Source organism: Ranitomeya imitator, chromosome 10 (assembly GCF_032444005.1).
Source record: "Ranitomeya imitator isolate aRanImi1 chromosome 10, aRanImi1.pri, whole genome shotgun sequence".
In the NCBI taxonomy this organism is placed as follows: domain Eukaryota; kingdom Metazoa; phylum Chordata; class Amphibia; order Anura; family Dendrobatidae; genus Ranitomeya; species Ranitomeya imitator.
In genome coordinates this window covers 8,003,953-8,029,448 of record NC_091291.1, presented here as the reverse complement: position 1 = coordinate 8,029,448, position 25,496 = coordinate 8,003,953, and the positions used below count along the sequence as shown (strand labels likewise).

The 25,496-nt window shown below is 53.5% G+C and overlaps 3 protein-coding genes across 4 annotated transcripts; 1 reads left to right on the top strand and 2 right to left on the bottom strand.

The window, feature by feature from the left end:
• Positions 1–2,944: 2,944 nt before the first annotated feature.
• On the bottom strand, positions 2,945–7,778 carry PSENEN (presenilin enhancer, gamma-secretase subunit). The gene is made up of 4 exons (XM_069742085.1): positions 7,496–7,778; positions 4,821–4,931; positions 3,508–3,612; positions 2,945–3,247 (listed from the first exon to the last, which is right to left on the bottom strand). The coding sequence occupies exons 2-4, from the start codon at positions 4,879–4,881 to the stop codon at positions 3,108–3,110; spliced, it is 306 nt and encodes a 101-aa protein (XP_069598186.1). The 5' UTR covers positions 4,882–4,931; positions 7,496–7,778; the 3' UTR covers positions 2,945–3,107.
• U2AF1L4 (U2 small nuclear RNA auxiliary factor 1 like 4) lies at positions 7,739–22,246 on the top strand. Of its 2 annotated transcripts, none has more exons than XM_069742083.1 (8): positions 7,739–7,881; positions 13,038–13,125; positions 16,119–16,185; positions 16,531–16,583; positions 17,080–17,178; positions 20,525–20,658; positions 20,742–20,837; positions 21,651–22,246. In XM_069742083.1, exons 1-8 carry the CDS (start codon positions 7,838–7,840, stop codon positions 21,778–21,780), a joined length of 711 nt encoding a protein of 236 aa, XP_069598184.1. In that variant the 5' UTR covers positions 7,739–7,837; the 3' UTR covers positions 21,781–22,246. The 2 variants fall into 2 exon arrangements, with proteins under 2 accessions (XP_069598184.1, XP_069598185.1); XM_069742084.1 differs by having other exon boundaries at positions 7,740–7,881; positions 16,534–16,583.
• On the bottom strand, positions 17,373–19,737 carry LOC138651686 (G protein-activated inward rectifier potassium channel 3-like). Its single transcript, XM_069742082.1, has 2 exons — positions 18,549–19,737; positions 17,373–17,920 (listed from the first exon to the last, which is right to left on the bottom strand). The coding sequence occupies exons 1-2, from the start codon at positions 19,663–19,665 to the stop codon at positions 17,553–17,555; spliced, it is 1,485 nt and encodes a 494-aa protein (XP_069598183.1). The 5' UTR covers positions 19,666–19,737; the 3' UTR covers positions 17,373–17,552.
• Positions 22,247–25,496: the final 3,250 nt, after the last annotated feature.

Below are 25,496 nucleotides of genomic sequence, written 5' to 3'. Positions count from 1 at the left end.
GTATAATACAGGATGTAACACAGGATCAGTAATGTATATACACAGTGACTGCACCAGCAGAATAGTGAGTGCCGCTCTGGGGTATAATACAGGATGTAACACAGGATCAGTAATGTATGTACACAGTGACTGCACCAGCAGAATAGTGAGTGCAGCTCTGGGGTATAATACAGGATGTAACTCAGGATCAGTAATGTAATGTATGTACACAGTGACTGCACCAGCAGAATAGTGAGTGCAGCTCTGGGGTATAATACAGGATGTAACTCAGGATCAGTAATGTAATGTATGTACACAGTGACTGCACCAGCAGAATAGTGAGTGCAGCTCTGGAGTATAATACAGGATGTAACTCAGGATCAGTAATGTAATGTATGTACACAGTGACTGCACCAGCAGAATAGTGAGTGCAGCTCTGGGCTATAATACAGGAGGTACCTCAGGATCAGTAATGTAATGTATGTACACAGTGACTGCACCAGCAGAGTAGTGAGTGCAGCTCTGGAGGATAATACAGGATGTAACTCAGGATCAGTAATATAATGTATATACTCAGTCACTGCACCAGCAGAATAGTGAGTGCAGCTCTGGAGGATAATACAGGATGTAACTCAGGATCAGTAATGTATGTGCACAGTGACTGCACCAGCAGAATAGTGAGTGCAGCTCTGGAGGATAATACAGGAGGTAACTCAGGATCAGTAATGTAATGTATGTACACAGTGACTGCACCAGCAGAATAGTGAGTGCAGCTCTGTGGTATAATACAGGAGGTAACTCAGGATCAGTAATGTAATGTATGTACACAGTGACTGCACCAGCAGAATAGTGAGTGCAGCTCTGGGGTATAATACAGGAGGTAACTCAGGATCAGCAATGTAATGTATGTGCACAGTGACTGCACCAGCAGAATAGTGAGTGCAGCCCTGGGTTATAATACAGGATCAGTAATGTAATGTATGTACACAGTGACTGCACCAGCAGAATAGTGAGTGCCGCTCTGGGGTATAATACAGGATGTAACTCAGGATCAGTAATGTAATGTATGTACACAGTGACTGCACCAGCAGAATAGGGAGTGCAGCTCTGGAGGATAATACAGGATGTAACTCAGGATCAGTAATATAATGTATATACTCAGTCACTGCACCAGCAGAATAGTGAGTGCAGCTCTGGAGGATAATACAGGATGTAACTCAGGATCAGTAATGTATGTGCACAGTGACTGCACCAGCAGAATAGTGAGAGCAGCTCTGGAGTATAATACTGGATGTAACTCAGGATCAGTAATGTAATGTATGTACACAGCGACTGCACCAGCAGAATAGTGAGTGCAGCTCTAGAGTATAATACAGGATGTAACTCAGGATCAGTAATGTAATGTATGTACACAGTGACTGCACCAGCAGAATAGTGAGTGCAGCTCTGGTGTATAATACAGGATGTAACTCAGGATCAGTAATGTAATGTATGTACACAGTGACTGCACCAGCAGAATAGTGAGTGCAGCTCTGGGGTATAATACAGGATGTAACTCAGGATCAGTAATGTAATGTATGTACACAGTGACTGCACCAGCAGAATAGTGAGTGCCGCTCTGGGGTATAATACAGGATGTAACACAGGATCAGTAATGTATGTACACAGTGACTGCACCAGCAGAATAGTGAGTGCAGCTCTGGGGTATAATACAGGATGTAACTCAGGATCAGTAATGTATGTACACAGTGACTGCACCAGAATAGTGAGTGCCGCTCTGGGGTATAATACAGGATGTAACTCAGGATCAGTAATGTAATGTATGTACACAGTGACTGCACCAGCAGAATAGTGAGTGCAGCTCTGGGGTATAATACAGGATGTAACTCAGGATCAGTAATGTATGTACACAGTGACTGCACCAGCAGAATAGTGAGTGCCGCTCTGGGGTATAATACAGGATGTAACTCAGGATCAGTAATGTAATGTATGTACACAGTGACTGCACCAGCAGAATAGTGAGTGCAGCTCTGGGGTATAATACAGGATGTAACTCAGGATCAGTAATGTATGTACACAGTGACTGCACCAGCAGAATAGTGAGTGCCGCTCTGGGGTATAATACAGGATGTAACTCAGGATCAGTAATGTAATGTATGTATACAGTGACTGCACCAGCAGAATAGTGAGTGCAGCTCTGGGGTATAATACAGGATGTAACTCAGGATCAGTAATGTAATGTATGTACACAGTGACTGCACCAGCAGAATAGTGAGTGCAGCTCTGGGGTATAATACAGGATGTAACTCAGGATCAGTAATGTAATGTATGTACACAGTGACTGCACCAGCAGAATAGTGAGTGCAGCTCTGGAGTATAATACAGGATGTAACTCAGGATCAGTAATGTAATGTATGTACACAGTGACTGCACCAGCAGAATAGTGAGTGCAGCTCTGGGGTATAATACAGGAGGTAACTCAGGATCAGTAATGTAATGTATGTACACAGTGACTGCACCAGCAGAATAGTGAGTGCAGCTCTGGGGTATAATGTCAGGTGATGTATATAGTGACTCCGCTGTTTAGATGTCTGTGTTGTCACCTTCAGAGCAGCTGTGAGATCTGTGTATCTTTTCCGCTTTGTGACCTATCAGATATCATGGACCCCGGAGGACGCTGCAGATTATTTATAGCCGTTGACGATGTTTCCATTGCCAGTCACATTTCATGAGCCCCTTCTCCTGAGCTGCGATTCTGCCTGTAGGGGGCAGTACAGGCACAGACATATGGGGGATTAGCGATAATCTGCAGTGACCTCTCCTGTGGTCATTTATAGGATCTGAGCTGATCGCTGCCTCCAGAGCGGCACCTGTGGGGGGAGCGCGAGTAGAGACCCTTCCAGAATGTATAAAGCCCCCCGCGTCCTCCGCTCACTGCTACAAACATTATGAAGAACACCGACCATCGGACTGAACATTTTATTGGAGAAATATAACAGATTGGCTCCGGGGAAGGTCAAGCCCCGGGTCCGGAGCTGCTTCATTGGTCTCTGTTAATGCAGTGGAGAGCGAGGTCCGGAGCAGGAGAGAGTAGATCCGCGTGGTTCCGGTGGTCCCGGGTGTGGACGTCAGGGGATGCCCAGGGGTATAGTGAAGGACAGGTAGTCACCGGTGGCGCCCCAGCTGGCCCGATGTGTCTGGTAGATGCTGATCCATGTGGTGAGGATGGCCACCCACACCATGAGGCCAAAGGCCGAGCGCTTCACATCTGCAGGGGGAACAGAGGATAAGCGGGGAGACCACCAGTACAGCCAACACTAAACCCCCCGCAGGAGTGAACACCGGCCCCCCAGGGTCCTGGATGGTGCATCTACCTAATCATTCCGCAATTCCTTAATATTACTGGATACATCAGAGGATTTGCCGCTCATTCAAAAGTGAAGTGACAACATCTGGGGGAGCGATAATGGACCCCCAGGAAATAGTTACTAAAAAACAGCCCCCTTATGGTCACAGCCCGACACTCACAGCTCTGGATCTGCGGCTGCTCCGTGTACTCCGGCTTCAAGAACGCTTCCTTAAAGAACCACGTGACGTTAACGAGCCACAGGAACGGCAGCAGAGCAAAGCCCCCTGCAGAGACAAGGTGAAAGGGTTAACAGTGTCCGTCAGTACCAGGACCCCGCTGGAGGCATGTGATGGTGCCAAGGGGAGAAAGCAGAGAATAGACCACCTGACACCTGGTCCCAGGACAAAGAGGACCAAGCACCAAGAACTGGACGCTCAACCTCCGGCCGCCAGGGACTGGACGCTCAACCTCTGGCCGCCGGAGACTAGACTCTCAACCTCCAGCCACCGGAGACTGGACCCTCAACCTCCGGCCGCCAGGGACTATACCCTCAACCTCCAGCTGCCGGTGACTGGACGCTTAACCTCCGGCCACCGGGGACTGGACTCTCAACTTCCGGCCGCCGGAGACTAGACTCTCAACCTCAGCCACCGGAGACTGGACCCTCAACCTCTGGCCACCGGGGACTGGACCCTCAACTTCCGGCCGCCGGCTTCTGGACGCTCAACCTCCGGCCGCCGGGGACTGAACGCTCAACCTCTGGCCGCTCAACTTCCGGCCATCGGATGCTCAACCTCCAGCTACTGGACCCTCAACCTCCGGCCGCCGGGGACTGGACGCTCAACCTCTGGCCGCCGGAGACTAGACTCTCAACCTCCAGCCACCGGAGACTGGACTCTCAACTTCCGGCGGCCGGCTACTGGACGCTCAACCTCTGGCCGCCGGAGACTGGACCCTCAACCTCCGGCCGCCAGGGACTAGACTCTCAACCTCTAGCTGCCGGAGACTGGACGCTTAACCTCCGGGCGCCGGCTACTGGACGCTCAACCTCTGGCCGCCGGGGACTGGACCCTCAACTTCCAACTACTGGACACTCAACCTAAGGCTGCTGGGGACTGGACGCTCAACCTCCAGCTACAGGACTGAACCCTCAACCTTCGGCAGCCGGGGACTTGACGCTCAACCTCCAGCTACAGGACACTTACCTGCTGGCCGCCAGGGACTGGACGGTCAACCTCCGGCCACTGGGGACTAGACGCTCACCCTCCAGCCACCTGGGACTGGACGCTCAACCTCCGGCTGCCGGGAACTAGACCCTCAACCTTCAGCTGCCAGGGACTGGACCCTCACTCTCTGGCCACAGGGGACGGGACGCTCAACCTCCGGCCGCCGAAGACTAGACCCTCAACCTCCGGCAGCCGGGGACTGAACAGTAAACCAAAGGCCACCAGGAAAACGTATAGACTTGTGTATTGTGCAGCTTTGATCTCACCCAGGTAATATTTTCGGCACAGCTGCAGCTTCTCCTCGTTGGGGACGCGCTCCAGGTTCATTGTGCTGTCGGAGAGATCGGATCTTCACACGTTTGGTCACGATGTCGCCTCTAAAGGGAAGAGATGAGAACATGGGCACTTATATCTATACAGATTTGTATTCTATTTCTGCTGGGCCTCCCACAAGTCCATGATGCCTCAGGATTCGGTACAAACTGCTCATCCTGAGCCACCTGGTTCATAAACTGAAATCTCGAACTGTCCAGCCATAATAAGGCCGTCTCTCGTGCCTTTGGGCTTGTAGAAGCCGGGTGGTGGCCGGTAGAAGTTCATCTCCGAGAAATAGATCTGAATATTCCTCAGCGTCGCCTGCAATAATGGACCTGAGACACAAGGGGTTAAAAGCGTCTGAGACCACCCAGATATGAAAGGCCGGTAATGATTTAGCGCAGAGTGGATGAGGAAGAGGCCGCGTCTGTGCACTGAGGTATTTGCCGCTCGGTCCCCCGTTCTTCCCAGGGCCGTATTTGGCAATGTTTAAGATACGGTTCAATGTCGGAGAATCTCGGGCACAGCGCGCCTGCGGGATTAACCCTTCTGTCATCGATACTCATCTCCACTGTCAAGATCAGTCTGGCGAAATGTATCAGATAGAATTGGAGGAAGTTGGAGGATGCAATAGAAAGTAGACGACCACAATTCGGGCCAATGGTGCAGCAATGCCGCCAGCGGCCCCCAGGACGCAGCCCGTCGACAGGTGCATCGGGCAGATATCCCAGCCCTTTAAGGGGAACTGTCAACAATATCAACCTCTCTCCTCTTCTCAGAAACCGTACAGCTGTAAAGGGGATGCCAAAATGCATCCATCATAACGAGATCTAATGCTGTGTGTTCTGGGCGCCCGCCGATGGGCTGAATTCTAGTGGTCCACTGACGAGCTGTCGGCATGGCTGCACCATTGGTCCGAACTGTGCGCGCTCTGAACCTGCAACAGCAGCTTTACCTCTGCAGTATCGGAGGAGCGCAGGGACCCAGAAGCCGGCCAGATCTCCTGAACAGCGTTTATAAACTCTATAATAGATTGTAAGCGCACTGCTCCTCTGCCTCCTGCTTGCTGGAGAACTGTGCCTTTGATGACTGACGGTTTGTGGCCGGCAGCATGGTTAACCTGGTCCGGACACTGTTGCAGTATCGGAGGAGCGCAGGGGCCCAGAAACCGGCCGGATCTTCAGAACAGCGTTTATAAAGTCTATAATAAACATTGTAAGCTCACTGCTCCTCTGCCTCCTGCTTGCTGGAGAACTGTGCCTTTGATAACTGATGGTTTGTGGCCGGCAGCACAGTTAACCGGGTCCGGACACTGTTGCAGTATCGGAGGAGCGCAGGGGCCCAGAAGCTGTCCGGATCTTCAGAACAGCGTTTATAAAGTCTATAATAAACATTGTAAGCGCACTGCTCCTCTGCCTCCTGCTTGTTGGAGAACTGTGTCTCTGATGACTGACGGTTTTGGCTGGCAGCACGGTTGACCTGGTCCGGACACTGTTGCAGTATCGGAGGATCGCAGGGGCCCAGAAGCCGGCTGGATCTTCAGAACAGCGTTTGTAAACTCTATAATAAACAGTTTGTAAGCGCTCTGCTCCTCTGCCTCCTGCTTGCTGGAGAACTCTGATTCTGATGACTGATGGTTTGTGGCCGGCAGCACGGTTAACCTGGTCCTGACACTGTTGCAGTATCGGAGGAGCGCAGGGGCCCAGAAGCCGGCCGGATCTTCAGAACAGCGTTTGTAAACTCTATAATAAACAGATTGTAAGCGCACTGCTCCTCTGCCTCCTGCTTGCTGGAGGAGAACTGTGCCTCTGATGACTGATGGTTTGTGGCCGGCAGCACGGTTGAGCTGTTGATCACATTGTTGATCACATTCTGCAGCATCGGAGGAGCGCATGGGCTCAGAACCTGTCGGGATGGGTAGGGGACCTTCAGAGCAGCACTTTCAAGCTTTAGAGCAAATAGCTGGTAAGCTCTACCCTATTACCTTGGAAACCGACCTCTTTTGATAGACCGCAGCGGTGGCTGGTAACCTGGGCAACGAGCAGTAAATTATAGAATTAAAATTCCTTCTGTTCTTGAGAATGGAGAAACTTTGTAGTTTTTCCAAGCACTTTGCAATTTTAACCCCTGTAACCCCGGAGTACAGCAGTTTGAGGCAGCGGTAGGGACCGGCGAGTCCCCGCGTCCCTCAGTGGAGCCGCATTCATCGATGGCCGGTCCTGGAGCGCAGGATGGGGGGATTCGGGGGTCCTGGACGGTGAATAGTTACAATGGGCTCGTCTGTGCCCTGCGCTCAGCGTCACCACGGACGGACGCACAAAACGTGTCCCTGGGGGTCACATCACCTCGAGAGACGCGGCCCAGCGCAATCCGGGAGGCTGCCACTCACTGACAGCAAGCAGCGGTACAACGAGGGCTGTGGACACAATAACAGGGAGAGACCGGCACATGGCCCCATAGAAGGCAGCAGTGAACTGTCAGCTCCTGGGACAAGCGTTACCACGGCAACAATGACCCATAAGGTGCCAACAGCTAATGTGGACACTGTCTGCTGGGGCATGCTGGGAACTGTAGTCCCCCCCCCCCCGCGATTATCGTCGATATTACACGATAGCTCTCCGCTCACCCTCCTATTATCCTCTTTCTCCAGACCCAGGCCTCGAGAATGTCGGGAAATGTAGTCTCGGAAAGCGTCAGAATTGAGTGCGCATGCGCAACCGGAAAACAGCTGCAAAGCCTATCGGGAGTTGTAGTTTTATCCAGATATTATGAAGTGGAGTGAAGATATTCAGAGCGCAGCGCGAGGGAGCGGTACACGGAGTCCGCGGAGGGAAAATGTGAAATGTTCCGTATCTAAGCGGAATCCGCGGACGGCGGCGGAGAAAGAGGCGGGAAGCGGAAGCGGAAGTGACGTCTCCATAAACAGGAAGTCGGTGGGTGAGAAGGGGGAGGAGACAATCCGTGGAAGATGGCGGAATACTTGGCCTCGATTTTCGGGACTGAGAAGGATAAGTAAGCATGGGGCCCCAGAGGAGGGCGAGAGTGGGCTGCAGAGGGGCCACTGGGGGCGAGAGTGAGCTGCACGGGGGCCACTTAGTGCACGGGAGCCCGGAGGAGGGCGAGAATGAGCTGCACGGGGCCACTGATGACACGGGGCCCCGGAGGAGGGAGGGAGCGGCCTACAGAGGGGCCACTGAGGACACGGGACCCCTGAGGAGGGAGAGAGTGGGCTACAGAGGGGCCACTGAGGACACGGGACCCCTGAGGAGGGAGAGAGTGGGCTACAGAGGGGCCACTGAGGACACGGGACCCCTGAGGAGGGAGGGAGCGGCCTACAGAGGGGCCACTGAGGACACGGGACCCCTGAGGAGGGAGAGAGTGGCCTACAGAGGGGCCACTGAGGACACGGGACCCCTGAGGAGGGAGGGAGCGGCCTACAGAGGGGCCACTGAGGACACGGGACCCCTGAGGAGGGAGAGAGCGGCCTACAGAGGGGCCACTGAGGACACGGGACCCCTGAGGAGGGAGAGAGTGGCCTACAGAGGGGCCACTGAGGACACGGGACCCCTGAGGAGGGAGGGAGCGGCCTACAGAGGGGCCACTGAGGACACGGGACCCCTGAGGAGGGAGGGAGCGGCCTACAGAGGGGCCACTGATGACACGGGGCCCCTGAGGAGGGAGAGAGTGGGCTACAGAGGGGCCACTGAGGACACGGGGCCCCGGAGGAGGGAGGGAGCGGCCTACAGAGGGGCCACTGAGGACACGGGGCCCCGGAGGAGGGAGGGAGCGGCCTACAGAGGGGCCACTGATGACACGGGGCCCCTGAGGAGGGAGGGAGCGGCCTACAGAGGGGCCACTGATGACACGGGGCCCCTGAGGAGGGAGAGAGTGGGCTACAGAGGGGCCACTGAGGACACGGGACCCCTGAGGAGGGAGAGAGTGGGCTACAGAGGGGCCACTGATGACACGGGACCCCAGAGGAGGGAGAGAGTGGGCTACAGAGGGGCCACTGATGACACGGGACCCCTGAGGAGGGAGAGAGTGGGCTACAGAGGGGCCACTGATGACACGGGACCCCAGAGGAGGGAGAGAGTGGGCTACAGAGGGGCCACTGATGACACGGGACCCCAGAGGAGGGAGAGAGTGGGCTACAGAGGGGCCACTGATGACACGGGACCCCTGAGGAGGGAGAGAGTGGGCTACAGAGGGGCCACTGATGACACGGGACCCCGGAGGAGGGAGGGAGCGGCCTACAGAGGGGCCACTGATGACACGGGGCCCCGGAGGAGGGAGGGAGCGGCCTACAGAGGGGCCACTGAGGACACGGGACCCCTGAGGAGGGAGAGAGTGGGCTACAGAGGGGCCACTGAGAACACGGGACCCCTGAGGAGGGAGAGAGTGGGCTACAGAGGGGCCACTGAGAACACGGGGCCCCGGAGGAGGGAGAGAGTGGGCTACAGAGGGGCCACTGATGGCACGGGACCCCTGAGGAGGGAGAGAGTGGGCTACAGAGGGGCCACTGAGGACACGGGACCCCTGAGGAGGGAGGGAGCGGCCTACAGAGGGGCCACTGAGGACACGGGACCCCTGAGGAGGGAGAGAGTGGGCTACAGAGGGGCCACTGATGGCACGGGACCCCTGAGGAGGGAGAGAGTGGGCTACAGAGGGGCCACTGATGGCACGGGACCCCTGAGGAGGGAGAGAGTGGGCTACAGAGGGGCCACTGAGGACACGGGACCCCTGAGGAGGGAGGGAGCGGCCTACAGAGGGGCCACTGAGGACACGGGACCCCTGAGGAGGGAGAGAGTGGGCTACAGAGGGGCCACTGATGACACGGGGCCCCGGAGGAGGGAGGGAGCGGCCTACAGAGGGGCCACTGAGGACACGGGACCCCTGAGGAGGGAGGGAGCGGCCTACAGAGGGGCCACTGAGGACACGGGACCCCTGAGGAGGGAGAGAGTGGGCTACAGAGGGGCCACTGAGGACACGGGACCCCTGAGGAGGGAGAGAGTGGGCTACAGAGGGGCCACTGATGACACGGGACCCCTGAGGAGGGAGAGAGTGGGCTACAGAGGGGCCACTGATGACACGGGACCCCAGAGGAGGGAGAGAGCGGGCTACAGAGGGGCCACTGATGACACGGGACCCCGGAGGAGGGAGGGAGCGGCCTACAGAGGGGCCACTGATGACACGGGGCCCCGGAGGAGGGAGGGAGCGGCCTACAGAGGGGCCACTGAGGACACGGGACCCCTGAGGAGGGAGAGAGTGGGCTACAGAGGGGCCACTGAGAACACGGGACCCCTGAGGAGGGAGAGAGTGGGCTACAGAGGGGCCACTGAGAACACGGGGCCCCGGAGGAGGGAGAGAGTGGGCTACAGAGGGGCCACTGATGGCACGGGACCCCTGAGGAGGGAGAGAGCGGGCTACAGAGGGGCCACTGATGACACGGGACCCCAGAGGAGGGAGAGAGTGGGCTACAGAGGGGCCACTGATGACACGGGACCCCAGAGGAGGGAGAGAGTGGGCTACAGAGGGGCCACTGAGAACACGGGACCCCTGAGGAGGGAGAGAGTGGGCTACAGAGGGGCCACTGAGAACACGGGGCCCCGGAGGAGGGAGAGAGTGGGCTACAGAGGGGCCACTGATGGCACGGGACCCCTGAGCAGGGAGAGAGCGGGCTACAGAGGGGCCACTGATGACACGGGACCCCTGAGGAGGGAGGGAGCGGCCTACAGAGGGGCCACTGAGGACACGGGACCCCTGAGAAGGGAGAGAGTGGGCTACAGAGGGGCCACTGAGGACACGGGACCCCTGAGGAGGGAGGGAGCGGCCTACAGAGGGGCCACTGAGGACACGGGACCCCTGAGGAGGGAGGGAGCGGCCTACAGAGGGGCCACTGAGGACACGGGACCCCTGAGGAGGGAGGGAGCGGCCTACAGAGGGGCCACTGAGGACACGGGACCCCTGAGGAGGGAGAGAGTGGGCTACAGAGGGGCCACTGAGGAGGGAGGGAGCGGCCTACAGAGGAGCCACTGAGGACACGGGACCCCTGAGGAGGGAGGGAGCGGCCTACAGAGGGGCCACTGAGGACACGGGACCCCTGAGGAGGGAGGGAGCGGCCTACAGAGGGGCCACTGAGGACACGGGACCCCTGAGGAGGGAGAGAGTGGGCTACAGAGGGGCCACTGAGGACACGGGACCCCTGAGGAGGGAGAGAGTGGGCTACAGAGGGGCCACTAATGACACTGGACCCCTGAGGAGGGAGAGAGTGGGCTACAGAGGGGCCACTGAGGACACGGGACCCCTGAGGAGGGAGAGAGTGGGCTACAGAGGGGCCACTGATGACACGGGACCCCTGAGGAGGGAGAGAGTGGGCTACAGAGGGGCCACTGATGACACGGGACCCCAGAGGAGGGAGAGAGTGGGCTACAGAGGGGCCACTGAGGACAAGGGACCCCTGAGGAGGGAGAGAGTGGGCTACAGAGGGGCCACTGATGACACGGGACCCCTGAGGAGGGAGAGAGTGGGCTACAGAGGGGCCACTGATGACACGGGACCCCAGAGGAGGGAGAGAGTGGGCTACAGAGGGGCCACTGATGACACGGGACCCCTGAGGAGGGAGAGAGTGGGCTACAGAGGGGCCACTGATGACACGGGACCCCTGAGGAGGGAGGGAGCGGCCTACAGAGGGGCCACTGAGGACACGGGACCCCTGAGGAGGGAGAGAGTGGGCTACAGAGGGGCCACTGAGGACACGGGACCCCTGAGGAGGGAGAGAGTGGGCTACAGAGGGGCCACTGATGACACGGGACCCCTGAGGAGGGAGAGAGTGGGCTACAGAGGGGCCACTGATGACACGGGGCCCCGGAGGAGGGAGAGAGTGGGCTACAGAGGGGCCACTGATGACACGGGACCCCAGAGGAGGGCGAGAGTGGGCTGCAGAGGGGCCACTGTGGGCGAGAGTGAGCTGCACGGGGGCCACTTAGTGCACGGGAGCCCGGAGGGCGGCGAGAATGAGCTGCACGGGGGCCACTGATGACACGGGGCCCCGGAGGAGGGAGGGAGCGGCCTACAGAGGGGCCACTGAGAACACGGGACCCCTGAGGAGGGAGAGAGTGGGCTACAGAGGGGCCACTGATGACACGGGACCCCGGAGGAGGGAGGGAGCGGCCTACAGAGGGGCCACTGAGAACACGGGACCCCTGAGGAGGGAGAGAGTGGGCTACAGAGGGGCCACTGATGACACGGGACCCCAGAGGAGGGAGAGAGTGGGCTACAGAGGGGCCACTGAGGACACGGGGCCCCGGAGGAGGGAGAGAGTGGGCTACAGAGGGGCCACTGAGGACACGGGGCCCCGGAGGAGGGAGAGAGTGGGCTACAGAGGGGCCACTGATGACACGGGACCCCAGAGGAGGGAGAGAGTGGGCTACAGAGGGGCCACTGAGGACACGGGACCCCGGAGGAGGGAGAGAGTGGGCTACAGAGGGGCCACTGAGGACACGGGACCCCAGAGGAGGGAGAGAGTGGGCTACAGAGGGGCCACTGATGGCACGGGGCCCCTGAGGAGGGAGGGAGCGGCCTACAGAGGGGCCACTGATGGCACGGGACCCCAGAGGAGGGAGAAAGTGGGCTACAGAGGGGCCACTGATGACACGGGGCCCTGAGAAGGGAGAGAGTGGGCTACAGAGGGGCCACTGATGACACGGGGCCCCGGAGGAGGGAGGGAGCGGCCTACAGAGGGGCCACTGATGGCACGGGGCCCTGAGAAGGGAGAGAGCGGCCTACAGAGGGGCCACTGATGGCACGTGGCCCTGAGAAGGGAGAGAGTGGGCTACAGAGGGGCCACTGATGACACGGGGCCCTGAGGAGGGAGAGAGTGGGCTACAGAGGGGCCACTGATGACACGGGGCCCTGAGGAGGGAGAGAGTGGGCTACAGAGAGGCCACTGAGGACACGGGACCCCAGAGGAGGGCAAGAATGAGCTGCACGGGGGCCACTGCTGGCACGGGGCCCCTGAGGAGCGAGGGAGTGGGCTACAGAGAGGCCACTGATGACACGGGGCCCAGGACAAGACTCAGTATATGGAGCGCCTGTGTGTTGTGGCCAGTGATGGATTAGTTGGATATTTGGGCCTTTTTATAACCGTCTCCCCTTTGTCTGTTCTTCAGGGTCAACTGTTCCTTTTACTTCAAGATCGGAGCGTGTCGCCACGGAGACCGCTGTTCCCGCCTCCACAACAAACCCACCTTCAGCCAGGTGAGGACCCTGGGGGCCGCACACTTTCTTCTGGAGGTGACCTGCGGGCCCCATACACAGCAGATAGCAGTCAAGCGATCGCTCGGCTCCTGTGTTCTGTACGAGAGCCAACAACGGACATTTCTTGTCTCCTGGAGAGCAGCAGGATCGTCACTCAGAGATTGGAGACATCTGATCCTTCTCTCCCCGACCTCACCATGCGGCCCCCCACATTGGGGCTTTAGGCTCCAGTCATGTCTGCAGCAGGGAATTAGGCTTTGTGTTTGTTCCTAGGCAACAGATATCACAGATGCACCTGATGGACCCTACTGACTATTATGGGGTCATAATCGTGGCGTCCAATGCTTTACTGGGTGAATTTCTCCTCTGGCTTCATCCTATAGAACAGACTGGAAAGAAATTTATTGCATCCAGTCAGCGTGCCGCCGTGTGACCGCCGGTGTGACGGTGGCAAGCGTGCCGCCGTGTGACCGCCGGTGTGACGGTGGCAAGCGTGCCGCCGTGTGACCGCCGGTGTGACGGTGGCAGGCGTGCCGCCATGTGACCGCCGGTGTGACGGTGGCAAGCGTGCCGCCGTGTGACCGCCGGTGTGACGGTGGCAAGCGTGCCGCCGTGTGACCGCCGGTGTGACGGTGGCAGGCGTGCCGCCATGTGACCGCCGGTGTGACGGTGGCAGGCGTGCCGCCATGTGACTGCCGGTGTGACGGTGGCTGGTGTTACCGCCGGTTTGACAGTGATTGCGGACCCTGCTCTCATACCTGGACAATCCCCCTGAATTTGGGGGGGGGGGGGTGCTATATATGTGGTGGGTTTCTATAGGTGTCTCTATAGTACATTTAAAATTAAAAACTCTAAAATTCAGAAATCTCTGCTCTTCTGAGGTCGGTCTCACTCACCCGATTACGGATCGGTCCCAGGTCTCCTCCTGAGGTTGTGATGTTCAGGTCGGACGACCTGCGGACGCTCTGTGCATCGTGGGGCGGCTGAGATCATGTGATCACTTTCATGCATACTTAGCAGTGTATTAGTCAGGGTTGTACAGGTCCTTCTCAAAAAATTAGCATATAGTGTTAAATTTCATTATTTCCCATAATGTAATGATTACAATTAAACTTTCATATATTATAGATTCATTATCCACCAACTGAAATTTGTCAGGTCTTTTATTGTTTTAATACTGATGATTTTGGCATACAACTCCTGATAACCCAAAAAACCTGTCTCAATAAATTAGCATATTTCACCCATCCAATCAAATAAAAGTGTTTTTTAATAACAAACAAAAAACCCATCAAATAATAATGTTCAGTTATGCACTCAATACTTGGTGGGGAATCCTTTGGCAGAAATGACTGCTTCAATGCGGCGTGGCATGGAGGCAATCAGCCTGTGACACTGCTGAGATGTTATGGAGGCCCAGGATGCTTCAATAGCGGCCTTAAGCTCATCCAGAGTGTTGGGTCTTGCGTCTCTCAACTTTCTCTTCACAATATCCCACAGATTCTCTATGGGGTTCAGGTCAGGAGAGTTGGCAGGCCAATTGAGCACAGTAATACCATGGTCAGTAAACCATTTACCAGTGGTTTTGGCACTGTGAGCAGGTGCCAGGTCGTGCTGAAAAATGAAATCTTCATCTCCATAAAGCATTTCAGCCGATGGAAGCATGAAGTGCTCCAAAATCTCCTGATAGCTAGCTGCATTGACCCTGCCCTTGATGAAACACAGTGGACCAACACCAGCAGCTGACATGGCACCCCACACCATCACTGACTGTGGGTACTTGACACTGGACTTCAGGCATTTTGGCATTTCCTTCTCCCCAGTCTTCCTCCAGACTCTGGCACCTTGATTTCCGAATGACATGCAAAATTTGCTTTCATCAGAAAAAAGTACTTGGGACCACTTAGCACCAGTCCAGTGCTGCTTCTCTGTAGCCCAGGTCAGGCGCCTCTGCCGCTGTTTATGGTTCAAAAGTGGCTTTACCTGGGGAATGCGGCACCTGTAGCCCATTTCCTGCACACGCCTGTGCACGGTGGCTCTGGATGTTTCCACACCAGACTCAGTCCACTGCTTCCTCAGGTTCCCCAAGGTCTGGAATCGCTCCTTCTCCACAATCTTCCTCAGGGTCCGGTCTCCTCTTCTCGTTGTACAGCGTTTTCTGCCACATTGTTTCCTTCCAACAGACTTACCATTGAGGTGCCTTGATACAGCACTCTGGGAACAGCCTATTTGTTGAGAAATTTCTTTCTGGGTCTTACCCTCTTGCTTGAGGGTGTCAATGATGGCCTTCTTGACATCTGTCAGGTCGCTAGTCTTACCCATGATGGGGGTTTTGAGTTATGAACCAGGCAGGGAGTTTATAAAAGCCTCAGGTATCTTTTGCATGTGTTTAGAGTTAATTAGTTGATTCAGAAGATTAGGGTAATAGGTCGTTTAGAGAACCTTTTCTTGATATGCTAATTTTTTGAGACAGGTTTTTTGGGTTATCAGGAGTTGTATTCCAAAATCATCAGTATTAAAACAATAAAAGACCTGACAAATTTCAGTTGGTGGATAATGAATCTATAATATATGAAAGTTTAATTGTAATCATTACATTATGGTAAATAATGAAATTTAACACTATATGCTAATTTTTTGAGAAGGACCTGTATATAGCAGGGTGGCATCTGTGGTAGTTTTGGGGTCTTTGTTTGGTAACATCCGGTCACATTTGAGCTGAGATTCCCCCTCGACAGTGAAGACGTCGGTCAGAATGAAGAACAATCCCAGGACTCAGAAAGCTCCGAGCAGCAACAAAGGAGCTCGGGCGTCTTACACAGCGCAGTGGTTGCTTCATTTTAGGACCCCAGCAATAGTGTGTATAGACTTCCCCTTTAATAAGTAGTGCCTTAAGATGAGGTAGCGGGGGCATTCTGGCCCCTCATCGGCATAAGGATGTGATTTCAGACACAATGCATCTTCTCGGCTGACTGTTTAGTTTTGTCTTTCAGACGATCGTCCTCTTGAACCTTTACCGGAACCCGCAGAACACGGCACAGAGCGCCAACGGCTCCCACTGTGAGTCCCGCCATCATAATACTAATGTACCTGCTCTGAAAGGGGCCACAAGAATTGCCTCTCCCAGCAACCAATGCGGCTGGGACCGACCACGTGGGCTCCAATAATGCTGACGTAGAGGGGGCAATTGCAGCCACGACTACGAGGGACAAGCAGAATAGTGTTGCATCTACCCCACTAACTGGGGGTCACTTAGTTTATATTCTGCAGGCCTGACTCTTAAAGGGGTCTCCCAATATTAATTATCCTGTGGATAGATCGGTGATGGTCGTCCATCTGTGTAGTCTCTGGGTGTGTCGTCCCCTTGTGTGCAGTGACAATGATTTCCATCTCTTCTCTCTTAAGCAGCGCTCGTCAGTGATGTGGAGGTGCAGGAACATTACGATGACTTCTTTGAGGTGAGTGGGACCTTCTTAAGGCTTTATACCCACTGAGTTATGGCTGAGGAGGACTCCTGTGGGCATGCCGGCAACTTTTCATTGTTTTGGGTTTTTTAACACTAGGACTACTGGACTCGTGAACCCTGACTAGAACTACTGCAAGTAAGTAGTCAAAATCACTATACCAGTAGTCCTAGTGTTAATCATAAACTATTGGGGTCTGAAGCCGCCTGAACATCGGTCCGATCACTTATTCACTGGAAGCCTGGACATATGAGCAGCGGGCCGTTCTTACGTCGCAGTGCACATGTCCATTTTTTTTAGCATTTTTTTTTTTTAATGCGCGTTTTCAGGCAGGTTACACAGTAGAACAGCCTGAAAAAGCCTTTGTGTGTGCATGTAATCTAAGGCTGGTGACACTACTGCTCCCAGCATGTCCGGTCAGCGACTATCTGTATAAGCCAGGGGAGTTGCAGCTTCGTGACCTTGTCTGATTATTTCTCCACTCTCGCAGGAAGTGTTCACCGAAGTGGAGCAGAAATACGGAGAGATCGAGGAGATGAATATCTGCGACAACCTCGGCGATCACCTGGTGGGAAACGTCTACGTCAAGGTAACGTCTCGCTGCTGCTTGGGAAGGGACTGGAGGGGGGACTAGGCATGCAAATGGGACGGTGGAGACCCAATACAAAAAAAAAGTAAGGGACCTAGTGAGCGCTGTGGCATGGGACACCCCCAGATTCTGCTGCACAAATGTTGATGTCGGGATCTACACTGCACTCCTGCTAGAAATTTAAGAGTTAATTAAAAAATATTCTTTATTTTTCCTTTTGATGCTAACCAGTCCATGTATATCGCAGTCCGCGGCGGTGTCTCCGTCCTCTGCTGCTCACAATCTACATAGCGCAGCCCGGTCTATAGCGGAGCTGCGCTCATTACACCCTATGTAATTACTGACGCCGAGCGTTCGTCGCTGGGGAGGGTGACTCACAGGTTGTAGTCGCTGCCGTTGAACTCGGAGCTGTGCTCTTCGGTGATGTTTCCGATGAGTCTTCCGCTGCGTTCCTCCCGGGTTTCCTCATCTTCCTCGTCGTCGCCCTTGTCCGTCATCGTGTGTCTGCGGCCGGTTAAGAAGTCTCCGTTCTCCCAGTAGAAGCTGACCTCCGAGCCCTCCAGCTCCTTTATCTCCTCCATCTCCTTAGCGCTGCAGCGAGGAAGCTGAACCTCGAACGTCTTGTGGAAGCGCTTGTAGTCCACCCGGAAGGCCCCCTTCTCCAGGGTCATGCAGGGCTCGAAGCGATGGCCCCAGATGATCTCATTTTCCAAGTAGGAGCTTTTCGCTTGACAAGTCATCCCTGCGATGGGATAGGGAGAAGGATTCGTGTGAAACGGGGGGGTCCTAACAAAGTACAACTACAATACTGGGGCCCCTGAACTGACCCTCAGAGATCTCAATGGTGATCTACATTGGGATCATTTAAAGGGGATGATATTGATGGCCTGTTATTGTGATGGATCATCCACATCAGATCAGTAGGGGTCAGGAACCAGATGCTCCCACCAATCTCCTGTTAGGGGTCACATGATACTCGAAAAACACCATCTCATACCCTGTGTAGTGCCCGTTGCTGCGACAGCAGTACAGAAAACACGGTGTACAGACCACCAGACTTCCACCCGTATGATATTGATGACCTATCCGGAGGATGGTTCCTCAAAATGGTCGCCCCGGACAACCCCTTTAAACCATAGTTGGTGGTATCTTTCAGGAATATGTCTATATGAATAACACCCCCAATAACCTGTGAATATAAACTTGCCTGCAGTAATGGGGGTTACCGTTCTGATCTAGTGGGAGGGTTAAAACGAGTTGTTGCCCAGTTTGGAGACTGAGCTGGATGTTGGGGGGTCGCTATATATAATGCATACACCCCAGAGGGCAGGGTTGTATTGGGGGACACATGAGGGGGGTTGTCTACTTGCCTGTGGCCTCCACGATCCCCTCCAATATGACGATGATCTCGAATTGCTCCTGAAGCAGCTCCTGCGGCCCCATCTCCCAGAAGGGGCTATGGTGGTCGATCAGGTGGCAGATGACCTGCGGCTCCACCAGGAACAGTCGGTCTTCTCCGGTGTCGTAGCCGAGGTTGATCTCTGACTGCTCCAGAGGAAGGAATTCCCCTTCGCACGTCTGCCGTGACTTGATGAGCTTGGCCCTTATTTTGGCGTCCACCATGTGGCTGTCCCGGAGGTCGCCGATGCGGAACATGAGACAAAGCTTTTCATCTCGCGGGCAGACCACGCAGTTCCGGCTGAAGATCAGCGTCTGCGCGCGTTTCTTTGGTCGCGAGATCTTGACAAACATGCAGCCCACCATGAGGGCATCGATCATGGAGCCCACGATGGACTGGGCCATTATGAGATAGACGCCTTCCTGGCAGTTGGTGGTCACCATTCGGGAGCCGTAGCCAATGGTGCGCTGGGTTTCTACGGAGAAGAGGAGCGCTGCTGTGAAGCTGTCCACGTTCTGGAAGCAAGGAGCCCAGTTCTTGTCATCCGGGTGGAGCAAATCTTGGCGCAAGAGCGCGTCCAGGTAGTAGATGGTGGCGAAGAGCAGCCACGTGACGACGTAGCACATCATGAAGACGAACAAGAACCAGCGGTACTTCAGGTCCACGATCGTGGTGAAAATGTCCGATAGGAAACGAGCCTTTTCGTGAATGCGGCCCAAGTTGACCTGGCACTTGCCATCTTTGGCCACGTACCTCTGCCGCTCCCGCCGGGTGGATGTCTTGCCTTGGTGGAGTTCTGCTTCCATCAGCTTACGCCGTTGTTTAGCCGGTCGCTCGGGTCCTGTCAGGGGGGCAGAAAACGACCCACGTGGTTGAATGTTAATGTATCGAGGTTCATGGGTGATATCGGGCACACTGGTGGCTTGCTGAGGGTACCAGCGAGCGCTGGCTGCTCCGCCATCTCTCAGGGACGATCGGCGGTACTTGGGAAGATCCTCCGATATGCAGACGCTTTGTCGCGGCAGCATCGGGTAGGAATGTCCGACGGCGGCAGTGCTCACGTGACGTTTGTAGGCGCTGCGTGGCATTATATCTGGGAGTGTCAGCGGAGAGGCCGGCGGTGCTATCGGCTCTGCTGCACATGTTGGTGCCACCACACATTCTGGCTGCAGAGAGAGACAATTAACATTTATGATCTTGTAGGATTTCTGAGGTCTCTCGCTTTGTAATATTTTAGGCTTCTCACCTTCTGGGGAAAGCTTCGGTACCGACCGGTGTCTGTGGCGGGTCGGGGAAGGAAAACCAGAACTTGCTTGGGGGGCTGCCCCATTCCAGAACGCAGCCCGTTAGCTTCCCGGCCGCCTCCTTTGTCTGTGTCGCAGCCCTCCGCATCGGCCATTGTGATGCTGACTGTGGAGTTGGGCAATGGTGGAGTGTGAACACCGCACTGATATTCTGTCCGTGTCATTGAGCCTGTGGGTATAAGAGAAATGTATATGTATGGTGGCATGTAGACAGGAATAACGGCTTCTGGCAATAGTGGGGGGTCCTGTTGGCGGGTCTGAGTGTCAGTGATGGGCTGGGACTAGTCAGTTTCCTTGAAGGCCTGTAGCCGCCCCTGGTCGGGGTGTATATTCCCTGTGTCCAGTGTGCCCCCCACCCCTGGTCAGTGTATACGGTATGTGTGTGCCCCCCACTACTAGCATTATATATTCTATATATCAGCGATTTGTATTCGGGGGCTTCAGTACCTGTTTGTGTCCAGCGTCTCCTTCGTCCATCTGCCCCAGATCTCGGTGTCCAATCCTATTTACCATAAACCGGATTAGGCACGGCTATATTAAGCTGCCGGCGGGGAGGTGACGCTCGTCCACCTCTTCTATTTCCCACAGTTCCTCACTTCGCTCCTTCATTGATTCTTTCGCCCTTTTTTTTTTTATCTGACAGTTTCGCCGAGAGGAAGACGCAGAACGTGCCCTGGTGGAGCTGAACAACCGCTGGTTCAACGGGCAGGCGATCCACGCCGAGCTGTCGCCGGTCACAGACTTCAGGGAGTCCTGCTGCCGGCAGTATGAGATGGGGTGAGTGCCGCCAGCTCCTCGAGTCTCCTGCTTCACCTCCGACGTTCTGACCCGTAACGTTTTGTCCTTCTCTCCCCCGACAGTGAATGTAACCGCGGCGGATTCTGCAACTTTATGCATTTGAAGCCGATCTCCAGCGCGCTCCGGAGGCAGCTGTACGGCCGAGCCCGTAACCGACAGTGAGTACCTGGATGGACCCGAGGCTCCGTCCTGTGTGATGGACGTCTGCGGATAGATGGGAGCGGAGCTCCTATATACGGTCACTGGCTGCGAGGGGTCCCCCGACCATCTTTGTGGGGAGATCCCTAAAAGGACACATCATAGCAGGGAAAGTCTATTTTCCTCCCTGCCCTTAGAGGGCTCCCCGGTGCCTCTCCATTCATCGGGCGGTGAGAGTCACTGATGATGGTGTTGGCAAGCGCCTGCCTGGACGTGCGCACGTCAGATTCTGGTCAACAGGGCAGATACACAACACGTCATGGCTGGCACCTGTTGTCTCCCGAGGTCATGTGGCTGGAAAACTAATATACATTTGGGGGTAACACCTTTTATGTAATCAGCTGCTGATCCCCAGGACCCCGCCTGCCATAACAACCACCCCCATCAGCACCCTGCGATACCAGCACAATGATTGCCCAGTGCAGATGCCTAAGGACTGAACGTAGGGTGTAATGTCACACATGAGGAAGGGGTTAATGTCAATGTGTGAGCGAGCGGATGTAGACAACCCCTTTAAGGCTACGTGCACACTGAGGTTTGGGGTTGTTTTTGTTTTTTTTATAAAAACTCTTCCAAGTCCCCCCTCAAAAACTTGTGTGTTTCACTTCTGATGCCTTAGTGTGCACGTACTCCTGGGATTATTGATGGCCGATGTCTTTGGACCCTGTGGTCAGGATTGCTCCCCAGTCGCAGGATTCGGCAGATAATTCTGAGATTTGTTGCAGATAACCTAATTCGTGACCTCACGCCTCTGTACGTGTTCTCCATTACAGGGCCAGGGCCGGATCTCCGCCCAGACATCACTCGCCAAAGCGCTTCCCCGACAGGCCTCGGCACAACAACAGAGATGCTGGTGGCCGCCGCCGCTCGCGCTCACCGAGGCACCGACACGGCCGCTTCTAAAGGGTCAAGAAGATGAAGAGGAGCCACAGTCTCCTGGCACCAAACTGTCCGTAGTCCTCACCTTCCAGCAGACGGGGTCAGGCCCGGTGTGGGGGGTTTAGGCAGCGGTGCTTGGTCTCTGCCCAGCAGTTATAGGGGACCAGGAATCGCCCACCATATTGGATAGGACTCCTACATTAAAAATGCCGCCTAGCCAGCAGGGAGGCCCCCGGGCTTCTGCAAGGAGGACCCCTATTCCTGACTACTGTCTGTGGCGGCTTTTTAACGTACAGATCCCTTTTATGCCCCCCGTCCCTCTTTTGTATTTGTCTGCCAGTCGTAGTGTCCGAAGCACCGAGCCATCCGAGGTTTCTTTCCTTTGCTGAACTTTCTCTCGGCCTCTGTCCTCCATGATGTCTGTGCTCATTGATGATGCAGCCTCCCTTTTTATTACATTATTGGTTTAATAAATAGTTAATCCCCAGAATCACCGCCATGCGCTTTTCTTTACTGACGCCGGGGGCACCAAGCTTAGATTTCTTTATCAGTCGCTGGATAAAGAGCACGGAATAAGTGAGGAGGGGGCAGATCGGGCACATTTCTGAAAACGGTATGACCCACCGCATTGTGGTTATTAAAGGGGCGCAGTCACTTTCCTCGTCGAGAAAGGTGAGCATGGTAGGCGGCCATTAAACTCTCATCACCACCAGACAAAAATGACATTCACGGAAAGTGACTGCTCCTGTGTCAGCGGCTTCCTAAAGCACAAACCATCAGCTAAGAAAACTGGGAGTTGTAGTTCTGCAGCAGGTGGGGGGTGTAACACTGGAGAGCAACGGTACCACCATCTATTCTATACAAAGCACAAAAAGGTACTTTTTTTTTTTTTTTTTTTTACTAAAGGGTAAAACACAAAAGGGTACTTTTTTACAGTATAGGTGAAGTAATAACTTTTTACAGATCATTATCAGATTTGTCTTCATTCCTATATAATAATTTCCTGGATTTTTTGCAGACCATGCTCCTTTGGAGTACAGATGATGGCAGTGATGGAGGAGCAGCACCTGTGTTTCACTAACGCTGCATTTACAGATTATCGTGATGGAGTAGTTTCATGATTATTTTGCGGTGTAAACAGGCGGCCGCCGCTGTGAGTAAAGCGCTTGTTCATTGGGTTTAATCATTGTTCTCGGCAGTATATAGTCATATAAACAGGACTTGGGCTGCCATAGTTCTCGGCAGCACGTGTGCACAGATCGCTCACTGTACATTGTGTTCCGCGGTCTGCTCTGTGAATAGGCGTGTAACATTTACGGACTGGTGGTCCGTGTAAACAGGCAGACTCCAGGGCTCAGCTGATGCAGAAGATTGTTTTCACAACTATGGGGGATGATACCGTGTCTGACCCATCACTGCACTCCAGTTCGGTATGATATGAAAGCAGCAAATAGGCTGGGGTAAGACCAAGATGGAGCAAGGAAATTACAGGCTCGTGAGCCTTACTTCTATACTAGGAAAGATCTGTGAACACATTAGTACACAGCATGCAGGTTAGAATACAGTAATTAACCAGAGCCAGCATGGCTTTGTACCAAACAAGTCATGCCAGACTAATCTCTCTATGATGGAATCACTGACTGGGTGGATAAAGGAAATGTGGTAGATATAGTATATCTCAATTTCATCAAAGCATATGATAAAGTATCTCATACTATCCTTATTGAAAAAATGACCAAGTGTAGGATTGACAAGGCTACGGTTAGGTGGATTCATAACTGGCTCAGTGATCGTACTCAGAGTGGTAATAAATGGTTGCACATTCAATTGGAAGTGTTTCAAATTGTGACCACAAGGCTCTGTCCTGGCCCCAGCATTACAAGTGGGGTACCACAAGGCTCTGTCCTGGCTCCAGTGTTGTTCAGTTCCCTTATCTAGATCATTTATAAAAATGTTGAAGGTAAACTGATCATATTTGCAGATGATGTAAAGCTAGGAGGGATAGCGAAGACTATTTAGATTTGAGAGTCCTCAGTGGTTGATACCTTTTTTATGGTGAACTGAAAAGATGGTAAATTGCAAGCTTTCGAGACTACTCCGGTCTCTTTATCAGGCAAAGACTAAAAGGAATTCTGAAGAATCACATTTATGCACAAAATAGCACAGAAAAAAAACAACAAACCATGGATAAGACAGGTGACATGAAGCAGAATAACCATGAGTGATAAACAGTTATGTCCATAAATGTTGGACCAGTTCTTAGATAAGGATTGTTTTATCGTCCTCTGATTGGAGTCGGGGTCTGGTTCTGTTGTGATGATCCCTCATAGTCTGAGGGGCAAGTTCCTTAGATGATGTAAAAAGACATAAATCCATGCGACACATTCATTCCTACATTAAGACTGTCAAAGGTCATCATCAGTTTATATTCCCAGACTCTCCTGTCTTTCTGCGATTTGAAGTTACCTTTTAACACAAGTAATTTCATGTCCATAATGTTATGATTTGGGAGACAGAAATGTATTGCCACAGGTAGATCCATTCTTTTTTTCTCTTATTGTGTGGCGGTGAGAATTCATCCTTGTCCTCAGTTTCCGCCCTATCTCCCCCACATACAGACCCCCAGTTGGACATTTAGTACAAATAATTAGGTACACCACATTAGAAGTGTCGCAGCTGAAAGTACCTGGGATCTTGTAGTCTTGATGTGAATTGGGGATCTTTATCTTGTCCGTGGTCATTATAAATGGACAGGTTTTACATTTTTTTCTGATTGCAAGGAAAGGTATCTGCAGCTGTTGGAGAGGACAGGGAGCTCTTGACAATGATGCTTCTTAGATCCCCATTTCACATCAGGACTACAAGATCCCAGGTACTTTCAGCTGCGTCAATTCTAATGTGATGCATCTATTTGTACTAAATGTCCAACTGGGGTCTGTATGTGGGGGAGACAGGGCAGAAACTGAGAACAAGGATGAACTCTCATCGCCATACAATAAGAGAAAAAAGAATGGATCTACCTGTGGCAATACATTTCTGTCTCCCAAATCATAACATTATGGACATGAAATTACTTGTGTTAAAAGGTAGCTTCAAATCTGAGAGACAGTATGGGAATATAAACTGATGACGACCTTTGACAGTCTTACTGCAGGAATGAATGTGTCGCATGGATTTATGTCTTTTTACATCAACTAAGGAACTTGCCCCTTAGACTATGAGGGTCATCACAACAGAGACCCTAATCAGAGGACAAGAAAACATTCCTTATCTAAGAACCGGTCCAACATTTATGGACATAACTGTTTATCACTCATGGTAATTCTGCTTCATGTCACCTGTCTTATCCATGGTTTGTTTTGGGGGTTTTTTCTGTGCTATGTTGTGCATAAATTTGATTCTTCAGAATTTCTTTTAGTCTTTTCCTGATAGAGACCTGTGTTGTCTCGAAAGCTGCAATTTGTTACCATCTTTTCAGTTAGCCATTAAAAGGGAACAACCACTGAGGATTCTCAATTCTATCTACTGGCTAACACGGTGCAAATATATATATCTTTCCCGTAGAGAAGACAGAGGAAGGATCTAGATAATCTTAGACAATAAGCAGCAACTAATAGAATGGTATTTAACAGGGATACATGCAAGATGCTATATCTGAGCAAGAAAAACAAAAAGATCTATAAATTGTGAGGAATAGAACTAAGCAACAGCAGGTGTGAAAAAGACTTGGATATACTAAT

Bases quoted from the DNA above. Each gene is read 5' to 3' on its own strand.
- LOC138651686 (XM_069742082.1), bottom strand. From the start codon at position 19,665: ATGCCACGCAGCGCCTACAAACGTCACGTGAGCACTGCCGCCGTCGGA. The intron at 17,921-18,548 runs GCAAGTAGACAA...ATCCCATCGCAG, and splicing joins GGGGATCGTGGAGGCCACAG to GGATGACTTGTCAAGCGAAA.
- PSENEN (XM_069742085.1), bottom strand. From the start codon at position 4,881: ATGAACCTGGAGCGCGTCCCCAACGAGGAGAAGCTGCAGCTGTGCCGA. The intron at 3,613-4,820 runs GTGAGATCAAAG...TTGTCTCTGCAG, and splicing joins GTGCCGAAAATATTACCTGG to GGGGCTTTGCTCTGCTGCCG. The intron at 3,248-3,507 runs GTGAGTGTCGGG...TTCCCCCTGCAG, and splicing joins GCAGCCGCAGATCCAGAGCT to ATGTGAAGCGCTCGGCCTTT.
- U2AF1L4 (XM_069742083.1), top strand. From the start codon at position 7,838: ATGGCGGAATACTTGGCCTCGATTTTCGGGACTGAGAAGGATAA. The intron at 16,186-16,530 runs GTGAGTCCCGCC...TTCTCTCTTAAG, and splicing joins GAGCGCCAACGGCTCCCACT to CAGCGCTCGTCAGTGATGTG. The intron at 20,659-20,741 runs GTGAGTGCCGCC...CTCCCCCGACAG, and splicing joins TGCCGGCAGTATGAGATGGG to TGAATGTAACCGCGGCGGAT.